This window comes from Leucoraja erinacea, chromosome 20 (genome assembly GCF_028641065.1).
Source record: "Leucoraja erinacea ecotype New England chromosome 20, Leri_hhj_1, whole genome shotgun sequence".
In the NCBI taxonomy this organism is placed as follows: domain Eukaryota; kingdom Metazoa; phylum Chordata; class Chondrichthyes; order Rajiformes; family Rajidae; genus Leucoraja; species Leucoraja erinaceus.
The window spans coordinates 16,651,565-16,669,928 of NC_073396.1; the positions used below are offsets into that span (position 1 = coordinate 16,651,565).

Below are 18,364 nucleotides of genomic sequence, written 5' to 3' on the forward strand. Positions count from 1 at the left end.
AGAACTGCAGATGCTGGAAAAATCAAAAGTACACAAACAATGCTGGAGAAACTCAGCGGGTGAAGCAGTACCTATGGAGAGAATGAATAGGCGACATTTCGTGTCGACACTCTTCTACAGACTGATGTGAAGAGGGGGGGTGGGTGCAGGAAAAAGAAAGGAAGAGGCGGAAACAGTAGGAATAGAAAGAGAGCTGGGAAGGGGAGGGGGAGGAGGGAGAAGACAAGGGCTATCTAATATTAGAGAAGTCAGTGTTGATACCGCTGGGGTATAGACTACCCAAGCAAAATACCCAGGCTTGTCTCCTCACTACATTTACTGCTGGCTCCAGTCGCAAATCTGAGTTTGACTGATCTGTGCAAGGCATTCATTGATGCTGGAATTCCACTGTGGAAATTGGAAAACAAATCTCTAAGGTTTTTTAGAGAAATACACAGAGGAACATATACCAAGCAAGTCATCATTAAGGAAAAATTGTGTTGGCAGCAACTTCAACATTGTTGTGCAGAAAATTAGAGATGAAGTTGCATGCAACAAAATATGGATCTCAACAGTCGAGACAACCGATGCTGTGGGGAGATGTGTTGCCAATGTGGTCATTGTTACACTGGAGGCAGGTCAACCATCAAAGGAGTATTTGTTGACATTGGAGAAGTCAAACAGCTCAACTATTGCTCAGTTGTTTACATCTTCACTTGCTGTACTTTGCCCAGAAGATATAAAACACAAGAATGTTCTTCTATTTGTGAGCTCCGTACATGAAAAAAGCTGCTCATGCTTTTAAACTTTTATTCCCCAAAATGTTGCATTTGACATGCTTAGCTCAAGGACTTCATAAAATTGCCAAGCACATAAGTAGCTTGTTTCCAAATGTATATCAACTAGTTTCCAATGTCAAGAAGATCTTCCTCAAAGCACCATCACATGTGCAGTTGTTCATGGAAATGGCACCTGAGATTCCGCTACCTCCTCAGCCCGTTTTGATTAGGTGGGGTACATTGATCTCTGCAGTACTCTACTTTGCTGCAAATTTTGAAACGATAAAATAAATCATCAACTGTTTTGAAGAAGAAGAATCTGCTGCAGTCAGGATCGTCAGTGACATCATGCAGAAAAAGGCCCTCCACTGCGATCTTGTGTTTACTGCTTCCAATTTTGCAAACTTCCCACAAGCTATCATTTCCCTTGAGAAACGTGGCAAAACATTAGTGAATAACTTGCAGGTTTTCAACAAAGTAACTGACGATATCCATAAAATTCCTGGCGATGTAGGTAAAGACATACAAGGAAAATGTGAGAGTGATTTTAGATAATAAAGATCATGAAGAAATACAAATACAAAACATAGCTAAAGTTCTCAAAGGTAGTTGTAATGCACAAGATATCAACATAAATATAGACTCTGTGGCTTGTTTCGGGTATGCACCAGTGACCTCAGCTGAGGTAGAAAGAAGTATTTCACAACTGTCTATCAGACGGCATCGTTTAACACCAGATAATTTGAAAAATATGCTAGTAAATATGTGCAACCAGGCAACTTTGGTCATTTAATGTAGTAATAATAATAAATTTTATTTATGGGCGCCTTTCAAGAGTCTCAAGGACACCTTACAAAAATTTAGCAGGTAGAGGAAAACCATGTAAGGGGAATGAAATAAATAGTAGAGACATGACTAGTACACAAAGTAAAGACAGAATTCAATTCAAAACACAATATGAGGCAATTAATGCACAGATGAAAAGGGAGGGGGGCGTGGGGCTAAGGATAGGCAGAGGTGAAGAGATGGGTCTTGAGGCGGGACTGGAAGATGGTAGGGACACGGAATTGTGGATCAGTTGGGGGAGGGAGTTCCAGAGCCTGGGAGCCGCCCTGGAGAAGGCTCTGTCCCCAAAACTGCGGAGGTTGGACTTGTAGATGGAGAGGAGACCGGCTGATGTGGATCTGAGGGACCGTGAGTAGACCTGTATATTATAATTTTTAACCATATTTTGGTGATGGAAATACATGCATTTTTATGTCAATAAATGCCTTTTTCGTGCCTTTTTTGCCATTTTATTTTGCCTTTTTGCCTGCCTTTCGGAGTTTTTTTAGTCCCTAAACATCCTGGATTTAGTGATGAGTCACTTTCATGAACTTCTGCATTAGTTTAGGAAAAAGTACCCCCATATGCTATGAGGTAGTGAGTTTCAGGCTGTAGACCCAACCATGAAGTGTGACATTTCCAAGGATTGCAGATAACAGGAATTTTATTGCATATTCCAAATTGCCTTTTCTACAGGTGGTCAAATTTATTGGCCTGGACTTTTTGGATAAAACTCTGAAATTCCACTCAGTATGCATATATTTGGATAATGAACTAAAGCTGAAATACTGGACTTCAAATGTTTAATCCTTGACAGCTTGCAGGTATAATTGAACTTCCTTAAAAGGCTTCTCAAGGGAGTAGGGCCACACTGATCAACAGGGAGGCAGTTTCCAAGTGGACAAAGAAGGGTCCAGTCCAGGTGAGGTTAGAAAACTAGCAAACTTGGGCAGCTCATAACAGTGGTACATTTGAACCATGATATCAGATCTGGTAACTAATTTTGTACAGGCCATTACTATTATAGGAAAATTAGATAAATATACTGTAAATATGATTTTTGACCGTATTAAGAAAATATTTGGCAGGACATGTCCTGATTTAATTACATACGCATGTTGAGACAATGTTGTTGCCAGCTTTTCAATATAGATACAGAGCTGTGCACAAGCACCTTTCACTGCTATCTCAAAGTCAAGTCAAAGCGAAAGTCAAATTTATTTGTCACATGCACCCGAAGGTGCAGTGAAATGAATTTGCCAGCAGCGATACACTTAAAAAAAGAACACACAATACACAATAGAATTTAACACAAACATCCACCACAGCATTCTTCACTGTGGTGGAAAGCAATAAAGTTCAGTCAGTCCTCCTTTGTTCATCCATGGTCGGGGCCATGAACCCTCCGTAGTCGCCGCTACAGACGGCCAGATGTACAGGCCCTCTTGTTGGGATAATCGAAACTCCGATGTTGGGCTTGGAGTGCCTGAATCGGCACTTTTCTACCGGAGACCGTGGCTTCAGGATGTTATAGTCCGCAGGCCGGCACACGGAGCTCTTCTCCGGCGATCCTCAGCAAGAGATACCAGATCACAGCCCCATGATGCCAAAGTCACCAGGCCAGCGATAGGAGCACTCCTCTCTGGCGACCCCCAGCATGGGTTCGCCCCGCTCTGCGATGGAAAAAGTCCATGCTGCGCCTGCTGCTGAAGCTCTGGGCCCGACTCCGGGAAAGGCCGCTCCAATCCATGCTGTTAGGCCGCGAGGGAGGCGACCTGGAAAACAGTCACCTCTCCGTCGACTGTTTACTGCCCCAGTGCAAAGGCTCAACTCTTCCTGCGAATACTTCCACTCTAGGACAACTGGGTTGTCCTCTTTCTTAAGTAAACATGGTTCCCCCCTGCTGTTGCAGATCTGTAGTTCTGGTCTAACACCCCATCTCTTCAGACAGGTCTAGGATAGAGGTCCCTGGTCCTTGCCTTTCACTCCACTTGCTTCCACATTCAACACAACATTCCTGCCATTTTCAACATGATCCCACCATCAGTCATATCTTTCCATCCACACCCATTTCCATTTTCCGTTGAGACCACTCCCCCTGCAGCTCCCTGGTTCATTCATCCTTAATGTGTAGAGCATGGGTGCAAAGGTGGAATAACATAGAAACATCATTAACAGCTGTTCACTGTACATGTGACAATAAACTAAATTGTAAACAGATGATGGTCAGCATTGACCGTATCATTAAACTAAACTAGAGGGGCCAGGGCATTCGCTGCACACATGATGTAATGGATTGACTGTAAAAACTACTGGGCTTGACACATCCAACTTCAACTACACTGTACAAACTTCATCCTGTTGTGAACAACACTCAGATAGGCAAGAATATTAATGTAAATGTACCTACAAATGCTTTTGTACATTCTTTTATATGGTGAGACTCGCAGCAAAGCCTGTTCCCTTCATTCCACTGAGGAATGTCTTGCACCAATACAGTACACATCTGTCTAGGAGAGTTATCAAGGTGAGAAAGTAATGCCATAAACACAGCCTTGTCAAAATTTAACGTGTGGCTGCAGAAAGCAGAAGTCTGCAGCTGGGGATTGATGTATACTACGGATGGGGATTGTTGTATACTATGGAGAGGCAAGTATATTTTGATGTCTACTGCATTTTATGTAGATTGTTAAACAGACACTGCAGTGCCACTATGATATCCTGGCAACAATAATCCCAGTCAAGCGGCATCAAATGGTGACAATAAACTAAACTCAACTAAGTTGTTTCACTCAAATTCTAAACACACATGGGTTTTAACGTGCGGGGTAAAGAAAATATCAGGCTTCACCATTTTTCCCCTGCTTATAAAACAATAATAGGAGAAAAAGGCTTCTTTAAACTTGCCTAGTTTTTGCAATAGAGAAATTGATGAAAAAAAATCAATAGATCAAAATGCAGATGGGTTTGATCAATCAAATAAAGTTTTTATTCATTTTTAGTGTTATAATATAAAAAGCAAAAATTGACCTCACTAAATCTTTCTGTTTGATGTTCAGCTGTGGAATCAAGATTAGCCAGCACATATATTCCCTGACAAATGTAACCTGCAAGATTTCAATGAAACCATTTATTCTTCTTCAACAGTCCCATACCATTGAGGGTGCTGCCTCCATCCCATTTCCAAGGTGGGCTATGCAATAATATCAATGTGGGATGCTGCCGCTATTAGGGAGGAGTATGTGGCAGGATAGGCAGCTGGGTGGCTTCCTTCCACTCTTTATGCAGGTTTCTGTATACTCCCATCAATATCACAAATGGTTGAATAGTTGTGGACCAGGAATTCTCACGTTAAAGTACACAGCATTGGGGGTTCAGTATTGATGTGGATAGAGAACTGCCTGGCAAACAGGAAGCAAAGAGTAGGAGTAAACGGGTCCTTTTCACAATGGCAGGCAGTGACTAGTGGGGTACCGCAAGGCTCAGTGCTGGGACCCCAGCTATTTACAATATATATTAATGATCTGGATGAGGGAATTGAAGGCAATATCTCCAAGTTTGCAGATGACACTAAGCTGGGGGGCAATGTTAGCTGTGAGGAGGATGTTAGGAGACTGCAAGGTGACTTGGATAGGCTGGGTGAGTGGGCAAATGTTTGGCAGATGCAGTATAATGTGGATAAATGTGAGGTTATCCATTTTGGTGGCAAAAACAGGAAAGCAGACTATTATCTAAATGGTGGCCGACTAGGAAAAGGGGAGATGCAGCGAGACCTGGGTGTCATGGTACACCAGTCATTGAAAGTAGGCATGCAGGTGCAGCAGGCAGTGAAGAAAACAAATGGTATGTTAGCTTTCATAGCAAAAGGATTTGAGTATAGGAGCAGGGAGGTTCTACTGCAGTTGTACAGGGTCCTGGTGAGACCACACCTGGAGTATTGCGTACAGTTTTGGTCTCCAAATCTGAGGAAGGACATTATTGTCATAGAGGGAGTGCAGAGAAGGTTCACCAGACTGATTCCTGGGATGTCAGGACTGTCTTATGAAGAAAGACTGGATAGACTTGATTTATTCACCCGACGCCGATGATCCGGCTTCGCGGCAGAGGGCCTGAGAACATCGAGTTGGCTGAGGAGGCCACATATAGACCCCGACCTCGGGTGGACTATGAGGGGGAGAACTGGATAATTTTAGTGCCTTCCCTCACAGTGAATTCTGCTGTGGGGGGACGTTTCTTGTTGATTTCTATAGTGTACTGTTCTGTGTCTTTTTTCTCTTTTTTTTTGTTTTTATGGATTTATTGACATTTGATCTGTTCAATTAATTTAATCAATCTCTGTAAAGCACTTTGGTTCAAATACTGGTTTTGTTGAAAAGTGCTATATAAATAAAAATTATTATTATTATTATTATACTCTCTAGAATTTAGGAGATTGAGAGGGGATCTTATAGAAACTTACAAAATTCTTAAGGGGTTGGACAGGCTAGATGCAGGAAGATTGCTCCCGATGTTGGGGAAGTCCAGGACAAGGGGTCACAGCTTAAGGATAAGGGGGAAATCCTTTAAAACCGAGATAAGACGAACTTTTTTCACACAGGGAGTGGTGAATCTCTGGAACTCTCTGCTGCAGAGGGTAGTCGAGGCCAGTTCATTGGCTATAATTAAGAGGGAGTTAGATGTGGCCCTTGTGGCTAAGGGGATCAGAGGGTATGGAGAGAAGGCAGGTACGGGATACTGAGTTTGGATGATCAGCCATGATCATATTGAATGGCGGTGCAGGCTCGAAGGGCCGAATGGCCTACTCCTGCACCTAATTTCTATGTTTCTATGTTATTACACTTTTTCAAGGAGTCTGTCCACCTCCTATGACAAAGCTAGGAATACATTGTTTGCAGACAGCAAGGCAAATCTACAGATCAAGGTCTCAGCTGGTAGTTTTTACATTTCAGGGATTTGTTTCCCTGAGACAATTAGTAGTGTTTTGTTTGATTGCAAACAACTAGTTCATTCCTTTGTAAAGATTTTAAATTTAGCACAGGCATGCAAAGCATTTACACTGAAACAGATGGAAAGACTTATGTTTAACTGTAATATTTCTAACAACAGATATATGTGGTCATTTTACATTGTCTTCCCTGAATTGAAGATTTGAGCTGAATATGCATGTTTTTATGAACAAAATCTAGCACCTTTCATATTGAAGAATCTGGTCATAATTGTTATGCAAATATATTTGATGCTTGCTTTCTACTGGATGTAATTAGTTCAAGATAAAAAGTCTTGATACGGTAAAAAAAACAAAAAAACTTTAATTCTAGCATCTGGCCATACCCAGAAAGCTATCATTTGATAAACGGCAACCAGTGTTACATTTTTGAGGAAACAAGAGAAGAGTCCCAATACTTCTCAACTCGTCAATATTCCATGATTGTCAACAACGTCTTGAGCATCATATCAAGTTATGTACACTAATTCAGATTTAGCAACTTGAGAATTCGTGGTTTATTTATATTTTCAATGATGTGCAAATGGAATTTTATTTTCATTTTATTTAACCTTTATTTAACCAGAAGTCTCATTGAGATTAAAAAATCTCTTTTACAAGAGAGTCCTGGCCAAGACAGGCAGCAGCACAGTTCCACAGTTACAGACAATAATTTAAAAACAACAGAGAACATATAAATAGAGTCACAGTCAAAACATCATCAAACAAAGCATGTACAGACAGAAGAGCCCGTTTCAACATCATTAAGAAGGGAATTTAAATCTGTTTATAGAAACCAGCTCCTTAAGTTTCAGTTCATTCTGTAGCTGGTTCCATGCGAAGGGATAACTAAATGCCCTTTTCCCCAGTTCAGTACGGACTTTAGGTACAGTTAGTAAGAACAAGTCCTCAGAGTGGAGCTGATAAGTTCCTGTGCTTTTTCGAATCACATACTTCTGCAGGTATGAAGGAAGAACACCGAGGATAGTCTTATAAATAAGGATATGCCAATGATGGAGTCTGCGGGTGGACAGGGCAAACCATCCAACTTGAGCATACAAAGAGCAGTGGTGCGTGAGGGTTTTAAAATTAGTAACAAATCTCAGTGCTCCGTGGTAGACCGTGTCCAAAGACTGTAGGCATTTTGAAGATGCATTCATATATAAAACATCACCATAGTCCTAAACAAATGGTTTATTTGACTAACACTTCTATTCTTTTGAGATTCCTGACTCATTGGGAAAGAAATGGGGATTACGTATCATTACGACCATTCTGCTTGACCACTAATTGAAATATTGTGCAGTAATCCTCATCCTTTCAATTGATAAAAGATGGTTATTTCAGTGTGATTTAAAAAAATATTCAGATATTCTCTGTCATAAACATGGATAAAGGAACAATGACCATAATAGGAACATTTCACTGGACTAACAAGCAAGAACTTGGACTAATGATACAAGAACATGAATATGAATTCCAACAAAGCAGGTCAGGATCTTAAATTCCATTCCATTAATCAAATAACTTTGGAATGTGGAGTTAGTATCAGAAATGATGCCCATGAAAATAAAAGGTACCTGTTAAACACAATTTGGTTAATTAATGACCCTTTGGGAAGAAAATCTGCCAACTTTATCTAAATTGTTTTATATGCAACACCACACTTGCAGCAATGTGGCTGACTCTTAACCGCTCTGTAATGGGCTAGAAAGCTACTCACACATCAGAAGAAATTAATAAAATGGCAAACTAAATATAACAACATGATTCTGAAGAGAAATGAATAACAAATATATGTCCCTGCCCATTTACTTTCTTGATCACTCACATGAATGGAATCTAGAAGTGGCACTTTTGGGGCCAAAAAGCATAAACTCAATTTATGAGAACTGCTGTTACAAGAGAAGGTTATATAAAATAATTAAGAGAAACCTTGAGCTGCACAGTGGTATTAGAATATTTCTGCACAAATACATCACTGGTTTGAACTAAGAAAAATATTTATCTCTACCTCACTAAGTTGGTAAACTTACCAACATCAAAAATGGTCCTTCTGCTGCAACATCGGCACAATGTTGAATATAAATCAATCTCTCTTAATTTAGAATGATTGGCTGCATACTACAAAAGTCATTAAAGTCCAACTGAACAACATTTTTCACTTTCATCATTTGGCACCAAATCACCAATTAAGTAACCAGTCGGCGACAGGTCTGTGTGCAAACACTCAATCGTAAGAAGCTAAGTGCTGTCTTTCTTCCCTTTATGTGAACTGCCAGCACATTCTTCCCTGAGATTTGGTAATAAAAGAAGATTGGACACAACCCTAATAGATGCTGAAATAAAATCAATCGGCCTCTTGAGTCGCAAGCCAGAGCAAATCTATGGCTTTTCTGTCAAAAGCTCAAATTGAATATTTTCTAAAAGGTTACAAGTGTGAACATTTACCTTTGAAGACAGCAATGTCACAAAAAATAACATTTTGCACTTTGTTAAAAGAATGTCTGTACTTGGAAAGTTATAGATTGCAACTATATACACTACTCTTCAACTATCAATTCCATTGACAGTATCAGAGCCTGGTGCAATATGAGCAATAATGCTGAATTCCAAACAGCCATGAAAAGATTTTGCATCCAGCAAATACTTCAAAACCTTTTTCCAAGTGGGAAATGAAACAATATGAAACAAGAAAACAATATTACTTAAATGTTCGTGTACAGTATGTGCAAAAATTCTACACTGTATAAGTATTCTACTAAGTACAAATCTCACATCCCAAGGTGGTTCATGGTCAATGAATACTTTGATATGTGGTCACCTGTACTGGAAAGCAAATGAGACAGGTAATATGTGCACAGCAAATAAGATGACAGACCAGTTAATCTGTTTCCTTCAGCACTGATTATGGGATAAATCTTGCTGGGAGAAATGAATGTATTCCCGATCCATCTTCAAAATAATATTGTGATTTTGTTTTAAATATCAATCAAAGGAGCCACATAGGATATTATAGAGATTAGTCTGAAAGATGAATGCCCAATAATATTGTAATTCTTCAGCCTGGCTGAATTGCTGGCCTACAATACGAGGCCAGGTCCTGGAGCTTTTTATTTAGTGTGCTAACAAAACAAGCCAAAATAATAAGTTAAAACATCGTAAAAAAAAATTCAAGCATGTCTCTGGTGCACTATACCGGATTAGCAGAAGGAGCTTAAGAATGCAAAACCAAACAAGCATTCTGCTGTGCAAAGTACTTTTAACAAACCCATCTTTTTTAACGGCTTGATTTAACTGCAATGGCAAAATTGTGCGGGACAGAGCTGCTGTCTGACAGCTCCAACAATCAGGGATGAATCTGGTTTTTGGTGCACACTCTGTGTGTGTGTTTGCATGTTCTCGTTGAGACCATGTGGGTTTCCTCCAGGTGTTCCGACTTCCACAATAAAAATGTGTAAAGTTAATTGGCCACTGTAAATAGGTCCTAGTGAACTGCAGAATCTGAAGGTCACTTTGAGGGGAGAATAAAATAGGATTAGACTAGGATTAGTGTCAATGGGCGTTTAATGGTCAGTTCAGATTTAATGATATGATTGATCTGTTTCTTGTGCTGTTTCTCTCTCTTCCTGTGATAAACTAAATTAATAATTACAAGAGATGCTTTTAGTCTGGCAGGGTATTGTAAAATTCTGGCTCAGACAAAAAAATGAAATGACTGTTTTGCAGTTTATTTTTACTTTAAAATAAAGCAACACTTCAAAATCAGATCTTGCAAGTATAAATAGAAAACTATTTGCAACTAGTTAGAAGTCAAAGTAGGACTAAGCTATGATAGGAATAAAGTAAACTTGTCCCTTCATATAAAAGAGAAGAAATATTTTAAAATCATAGTAAAGCTAAAATAGAGGTAAGCAGTTAGCCTGTTGTTCTTTTGCCGGTTCCTTGAAAGATCTATCCAATTAGAGTATCCATACCTGCCCTAAACTCACGGCACTGATTTTTATTGTCCTTCAAGAAAGTATCCAGTTGCTTTTGCAAAGGAGGTATTGAATTTCTGTCCATCGCTTTTTCAAGCAGTTCCTTCCCAAATCATAACAGTGCTATTTTGGAAAACACAACTCACTTATTTTTACATTTTTCGGACTGTTCTGCAATTATATCCCACCTCCCCCACAGAATAAATCTACAATTTTACGCCCAAGAGAGAAAACCACTCTACTGACATATGCTTGCCGATTTCTTCCACTGTCTTTACGGGAATAAGTAAATTAAAGCATATGTTATTATTGTGCACTCTCCAAGACCGCACATGCCTATACCTGAAGGGTGCACCGATCCAGTTTCATTTCCAAGACCTTGTTTGCTTCATCAAGCCGCCCTCTCTCAGCTTCCAACTCTTCAATCTTCTGCCTGCAACAAAGCAGAATTGGGAGTCATGTCCATACGTTTTCTTGTCCAATGTTTTTTTTTGGTAGCCATCATCCCAAATGTTAATTAATATTGGAGCCAAATGTAAACACTATAATATATACACACACACACACACATATGATACTAGACCAAGTGTAGACCTGTTGGGGGGGGGGGGGGGGGGGGTGGGGGGGCTGGGGCTGGTGCAAAGGCATATGTAAATGAGATCCATTCCGAATGGACATCTGTGAGGGATGGCATTGTGACATCACACAATGCAACGTGCTGCGACATCAGGCGGGGGGGGGGGGCGTGGCTGGGGCTGGAGCAAAGGCATATGTAAATGATTCCATTCCGATTGGACGTCTGTGAGCATTGGGCATTGTGACATCGCACGATGGAACGTTCGCCAACATTCTATGGGGGGGAGCTTTTGGGGGGGGGAGGATTTTATTAAAATGTGTACATAAACATGACACAATTTAATGAGGAGTGGATTTGAGAATGTAAAAGTGAAATCTCTACCGAAATGGAAAAAATCTGGGAGAATTTCAGAGTTGTTTGGCAAGGAATCAAAGGCACAACCACAAACACAGAAACACACACACACACAGTTTTAATATATAGATATATATATATATAAATATGAAAAACTATACACACACACACACATATATATATATATATACACATATATATATATAGTTTATATTTGGCTCCAATATAAGTGCCCTCCATAATGATTAGGAAAGGACCCATCATTCGGCCCACTGAGTCTGCGCCAACCTGCAGACCTGAGTATAGAGCGAGTAGAGCAGGGGGCTGAGCACAAAGCCTTGAGGTGATCCCATACTGATGGTTATTGAGGAATAAGTGTTTTTGCCACTTCGAACAGACTGTGGTCTGTTGATGAGGAAGTCAAGGATCCAGTTGCAGAGGGATGCACAGACAGCCAGTTCCTTGAGCTTGGTAACCAGCTTGCTGGGGATGATGGCATTGAACTAGCCTGACATATGTGATTTTATAGTGCAAGTGGTCCAGCGCAGAGTGGAGATCCAATGAGATAGCATCCTCTGTTGACCTGTTGTGGCAGTAGGCAAATTGTAATGGGTCGAGGTTCTTGTTGAGGTAAGAGTTGATATGCGTCATAACCAACCTCTCAAAGCACTTCATGTACAGGTTGATCGCGGGTCGGCACAGACTCAGTGGGCCGAATGGCCCGTTCCTGCGCTATGTCTCCAAAGTAAAGTTTAAAATTTAAAAGTTAAAATAAAAACATACTTCACTGTTGTAACCACTGAAGAGGCACCTTGTACCTTCTGAATATTTGTAAATAAGAATAAATACTATTTCATACAACCACAGAAAGTTTAACATACAGACTTTGGACAAACATAACGTCAGTCAATACTTTGTTAACATTCTGCATTATACTAAACCTGTATCAACGTTAGTAATACAAATGCAAGAATATGCCAAACCACAGAGAGCCTCCAGTTTCTAACTTGAAAGCCGATGGTCATATTTTATCGTCTGAATTGCCAGATGTTGACCACTGAACTGTTTATCAAGTGACTGAGAAGAATCTCCTCTGGAAGCTGTCACATCTTTCAACTATTGTCAAGATAAACTCCAGACGCAAGTGCCTTCAGGGGAATCTCATTGTGACAAACAATGACAAATGTTTCAGTTCTGCAGCCAAGTAAATTACACTGATAAGGACTTGACAGTCATGATCGCTTAACCTTGAAGACATATTTAGTATATTAGACAGCAATATGCATCCACTCCAAATTGGTGAAAACGGTTCATAAATACATAGATAGCTTCATATGCATCCATGGATGGAAATAATGAATAGTATGGGAAGGAAAACAAGGGTGTGAATAGTATACAGGCCATTAAAGTGTTGCTTCTTGATAGGAAAAAGTATAAATATCAAAACCATTTAAAGGAATTTGCAATTATCAGAGGTGATCTTAATCTGCAAATCAGTAGGACAAATTAAACTGGTAAAGATACTATGGAAGGCAAATGTGTGTAGTGTGTCGCAGATTTCTCAGAGCAGTAGGTTACAGAATCTATCCAAAAACAGAGTAGAAACAAGGAACTGCAGACACTGTTTAAAAAAAAGACACAAAGCACTGGAGTAACTCATCATGTCAGGCAGCATCTCTGAAGAACATGGACAGGTAACTTTTTGGGTCGAGTTCCTTCTTCAGACTGATTGAATTTTTCCAGCTTTCTCCCCCCCCCCCCCCACCCCCTCCCTATAATTAGTCTGAAAAAGGGTCCCAACCCACAAGGTTACGTATCCATGTTCTCCAGATATGATGCCTAGCTCGCCGAGTTATTCCAGCACTTTGTGACTTTTTTTCTATTCAAGAATAGGTTTAGGTTTGGTTGTAATATGAGGTAGTTTGAGCGCAAACACCTTTGGTCCAAAATCACAGTCCCTCTAAACCTATCCTAGCGTGAGCCTTTCCAAATGTCTTTTGATCATTGTAATTGTATTTGCCTCTCCTAAACCGTTGTAATTGTACCCGCCTCTGCCACTTCTTCAGGCAACTTGTTGCATAGACCCACCACCCAAAAAACTTGTGAAAAACTTGCCTTTCATTAATTTCTCTCTCACCTTAAACCAATGCTCTCTAGTTTTTGACACCCCTACCCTGGGGTGATTAAGTATGATAAAGGGGGTGATAAAGTACATTCGGCATGACTGCATGTGAACTATTCTCTTATCCATCACCTTCACAACAAACCTAACCTCAATGTAACATAGAAACATAGAAACTAGGTGCAGGAGTAGGCCATTCGGCCCTTCGAGCCTGCACCGCCATTCAATATGATCATGGCTGATCATCCAACTAAGTATCCAGTACCTGCCTTCTCTCCATACCCCCTGATCCCTTTAGCCACAAGGGCCACATCTAACTCCCTCTTAAATATAGCTAATAAATGTAGACTGGTATCCGATAAGGCTGCATCAACACATAACAGTTTTCTCAAAATTTTCCTGATGAAGTGGAACTCATCTACAGGACAAATTGCATCCAAATCAGAGTGTGAAAATAGGAAGATAATTCAAATCAATGCATGGCTGCTGAGATGTTGCAAAAGGGAGGGCATTAGATTTTGAAGGCCTTTTGACCATTTGCAAACAAATTGCTCATATACAAGTTACAAAGAGATAGTGCAGCAAAGCATTCAACTAGGTCCCACATGGTAGGCTGCTCTGAAAGGTTAGATCACATGGGATCCAAGGAGAGATAGCTGAATGGATAGCAAATTGGCCTCATGGAAGAAAGCAGGGGGTGAAGGTGGAAGGTTGCTTCTCAGACTGGAGGCCTGTGACTAGTGGTGTGCCTTAGCGTTTGGTGCTGAGGCCCGTTACTGTTTGTCATCTTATATCAATAATTTGGATGAGAACATACATGGCAAGATTAGCAAGTTTGCAGATGATACAAAAGTGGGTGGTTTTACAAATAGTGAAGATGGTTGTGAAAAATTGCAGCAGGATCTTGATCAATTGGCCAGGTGGGCTGAGGAATGGTTGATGGAATTTAATACAGAGAAATGCGAGGTGCTGCATTTTGGGAAGTCTAACATGGGCAGGACCTACACGGTGAATGGTGGGGCTCTGGGGAGTGTTGTAGAGCAGAGGGATCTTGGAGTGCAGGGGCATTGTTCCTTGAAGGTGGAGTATAGGTAGATAGAGAGGTCAAAAAGGCGTTTGGCACATTGGCCTTCAGCAGTCAGAGTATTGTATGGAAGTTGGGAGGTCATGTTGCAGTTGAATAAGATGTTGGTGAGGTTGCATTTAGAATATTGTGTTTAGTTCTGAGCACCATGTTATAGGAAAGATGTTGTCAAGCTGGAAAGCATACAGAGAAGATTTACAAGGATGTTGCCAGGGCTAGAGGGTTTGAGCCATAGGGAGGGGTTGAATAGGCTGGGACTCTATTCCTTAGAGCGCAGGAAGATGAGGGGTGATCTTATTGAGGTGTATAAAATCATGAGAGGAATAGATCGGGTAGATGCACAGTCTTTTGTCCAGAGTAGGTGAATTGTGGACCAGAGGACATAAGTTTAAGGTGAAGGGGAAAAGATTTCATAGGAATCGGAGGGGTAACTTTTCCACACAAAGGGTGGTGAGTGTATGGAACATGCTGCCAGAGGAGGTGGTTGAGGCAGGGACTGTCCCAACATTTAAGAAACAGTTAGACAGGTACATGGATGGGACAGGTTTGGAGGGATATGGACCAAACGCGGGTAGGTGGGATTAGTGTAGCTGGGGCATGTTGGCCCATGACGACAAATTGGGCTGAAAGGCTTGTTTCCACACGGTATCACTCTATGACTCTATGAAGTTCAGTGAGTCGGGCAACATCTGTGGAGGGGACGGACAGGTGATGTTTCATTTCACTCTGCTTCACTTCCAGAAGTCAACCACAATCTCTGTTGTCTAGCTGACATTGAGGGAGAGGTTGTTGCCTTGGAATTAGGTTACGAGGTTCTCAACCTCCTTCCTGTACTCCGTCTCGACATTATTTGATATCCTGCCCACTACGGTGGTGTCGTCAGCAAACTTGGACTGGTACTTGCATTGGCTGCACAGTCATGAGCAGAGAAGGAGTATTGTAGGGCGCACTAGAACTGTGGGTGGTGTAAGCAAAAGCAATTGCGGTTTAAATAAAAATTGCTTGGACACTTATGACGAAATATTTACAGGGCTTCAGTGAAAGTACAAAAGTGGGATTGATTAGAATGCTGTATAAGGAGCTGGCATGGACAGAGAGAGGGCTCACTGTTTCACTCCTGTGCAGTAATGATTTTGAGGTCCTGAGTGCATTGAGGGCAAACAATGATAAGGCTTGAAATTAAAGAAACAGTTCCCTGAGATTTGATATAAATATTCTTAAAATGGTGTAATAAATGTTATTCACTTGCTTTTTTTTCAATTTTTCCTCACACCAAAACCCAAATTTGATATTGAATGTTATATGTGTCCCTCACAGCTATTGTAAGTGGCTTCCATTGCACATATTGGCTTATGTGATGAATTGGAAGCGTTAGCACTATTCTTCAGTTCTTGTACAAATATTTTATTTCAAGTCCTACAGCTGTGAAACTTTCACTGTTGTATCTCTTGAACCATTCCATGTTCAGACTGACAATATTGCTCTGATGATAGGATTTATTTGAAATGCCATATTTTGCAGGCAATTCTGTGCAGAACATTAGGGTCAGAACAGAAGATTATTAGCACAATATCATGTCGCGATAGAAAGTATTCGGTGTGGAGTACAAGGCTGTAATCTAATTTTAAGGTCTGAAATGACACAATGCTGCTCCAGATTCCTACACTTTGATGACATAATTTGAAGAATGACCTTCTGATAATCACTCATGGATACATTAAACTTGAGAGTGGGAACCATAGTTCATGGGAGTAATAGTGGCTCTGGTTTTATGCCAATATATCATGTTTATTAAAGTATGATGGTGTACTTAGAAATGATGATGCGATTTAATTGCTACAGAATCATTGGAGGTTATTATTGTAAAAGTTTTATGTGCCATATGATTTAAATATCAAGAAAGCATGCATCACCAGATTCAATAGCAGCTTCTTCCCCTTTGATATTGGGCCTCTTAAATGTCCTCTCTTTTGCTAAAGATTAATTCCATATCTTCCAATCTACCTTGTTGAGACTTTTGCACTTTTTTTTATCTGCAGCTTCTCTGGAGCTGTAAAATTACATTTTGCACTGTTCATTTTCTCTTCATCACTCATGCATGGGATGATTTATCTGGATAGCATGCGAAAGAAAGTGTTTTTTACTATATCCCTATACACATGGCAAGAATAAACTAATGCCAATGCAAGTGCAATGCCTCGGCAGTGATGTGACAAATCAGAAGCAATGCTAGTTTATCATTGGACCATAATGTCATATACTACATAATATATCATAATTACAAAAGGTCATAAAATGGACTTTAATACATTTGAAATAGAATAATTTACCATGAGAATGTCAGAATGTGGGCTACTATCAACTGGAGTGGCTAAAACAAACATAAAATAGGAAAAAAATAAGATTTACATAATGGAGGAAGTAATTAAAGGTTGGAAAAGAGACTCCTGTGCAGTATGAAGATCTGTTGTCTAAAATGACCTGTGTGTTCTGCAGTTTCTATGCAGACATTGATTTATGGTGATAAAGATGGAAATTTTCTTTCAGTCAGCATTAATTGTGCTCATGACAAGCTGCTTTTAATTCTATAAATTCAGCGCCCTTGTACCCTGATGAGGTGAATGGTCAGGGATGCAGCCAAGGGAAGTAAGAATGCTGAGAACAAAGCCATTGAATAATGCATACTTTTGAAGGATATTCTCGAGTTCTTTCAGTGTGATCATTTAATTTGGGTGTCATATCTCAGCAATAAACTCTTTTGTGTTTTAACATAACATGAGAAAATCACAAAAGAACAGTACTGGAATAACTAGAAGGGGAGAGAAGGGGTGAGAAGGAGTGGAGACACTTTTAAGAAGTATACTAAAGTTTAGCGGGCATTTTACCTACCGGTCAGTTTTCCTTGGTCCTGAAAACTCCAATGAGCCAATCAAAATGCCCGGTCAGTGAAAGAGATTGCCTACGGCTGCCCTCGACTGCCTGTAACTACATAGCGACCCCACTCCACAGCAGTACGAGTTCAAAAGAACCATGCCTACCAATTTTTACTCACGGAAAATTTTTCAACATGCTTACTCATTTATAACGGCCAATCAGCAACAGCGGACACCATTCCCCCCCCCCATGACCTGTTATAACTAGCGTTTACTGTACTTTATACTCTACCGTCCAAAGTCATCAATATACATAAAACAGGTTGAACCGATTTTCTGGCTCCTGGTTCCAGAGCCATTCTGGATTATCCGGTTTTCTGGACCAACAGAAGTCACATGATAATGTCAATGAAACAGGGCTTGCTGTCTCTCCCTTCGGGGGGAATGCGACTTTTTTGTCGTATCCCCCTTCTCTGCCTCCGTCTGCGCTGAGGCCTAATGGCGGAGCTGGCGACCTCCAGGCTCCGGAGGCAGAGCCAGTCAGGACTTGCCCTGGGCTCGCTCCCGTGAGGGCGGTCCGGCTCGGGGCTGGAACGGCGCTCCCGCGAGGGGCTGTGACGCACCCGTGAGGGCGGCCTGGCGCGGGGCTGAGACTCTCCTGTGAGGGGCTGTGGCGCTCCCGTCGGGGCGGCCCAGCCCGAGGGTGGAACGGCGCTCCTGTCGGAGCGGCCCAGCTCGAAGGAGGTACGGCACTCCCGTCGGAGCGGCCCAGCTCGAGGGAGGAACGGCACTCACGTGAGGGCGATC

The 18,364-nt window shown here is 41.0% G+C and overlaps 1 protein-coding gene across 3 annotated transcripts in view; it reads right to left on the reverse strand.

Moving 5' to 3' along the window:
* mad1l1 (mitotic arrest deficient 1 like 1) overlaps positions 1 to 18,364 on the reverse strand; it is a 610,531-nt gene that overhangs the window by 367,149 nt on the left and 225,018 nt on the right. For all 3 annotated transcript variants that reach the window (XM_055651367.1, XM_055651368.1, XM_055651366.1), the window contains one exon: positions 10,890 to 10,980. In XM_055651367.1, coding sequence (XP_055507342.1) covers positions 10,890 to 10,980 — 91 coding nt within the window. The remainder of the gene's footprint in view (positions 1 to 10,889; positions 10,981 to 18,364) is intronic.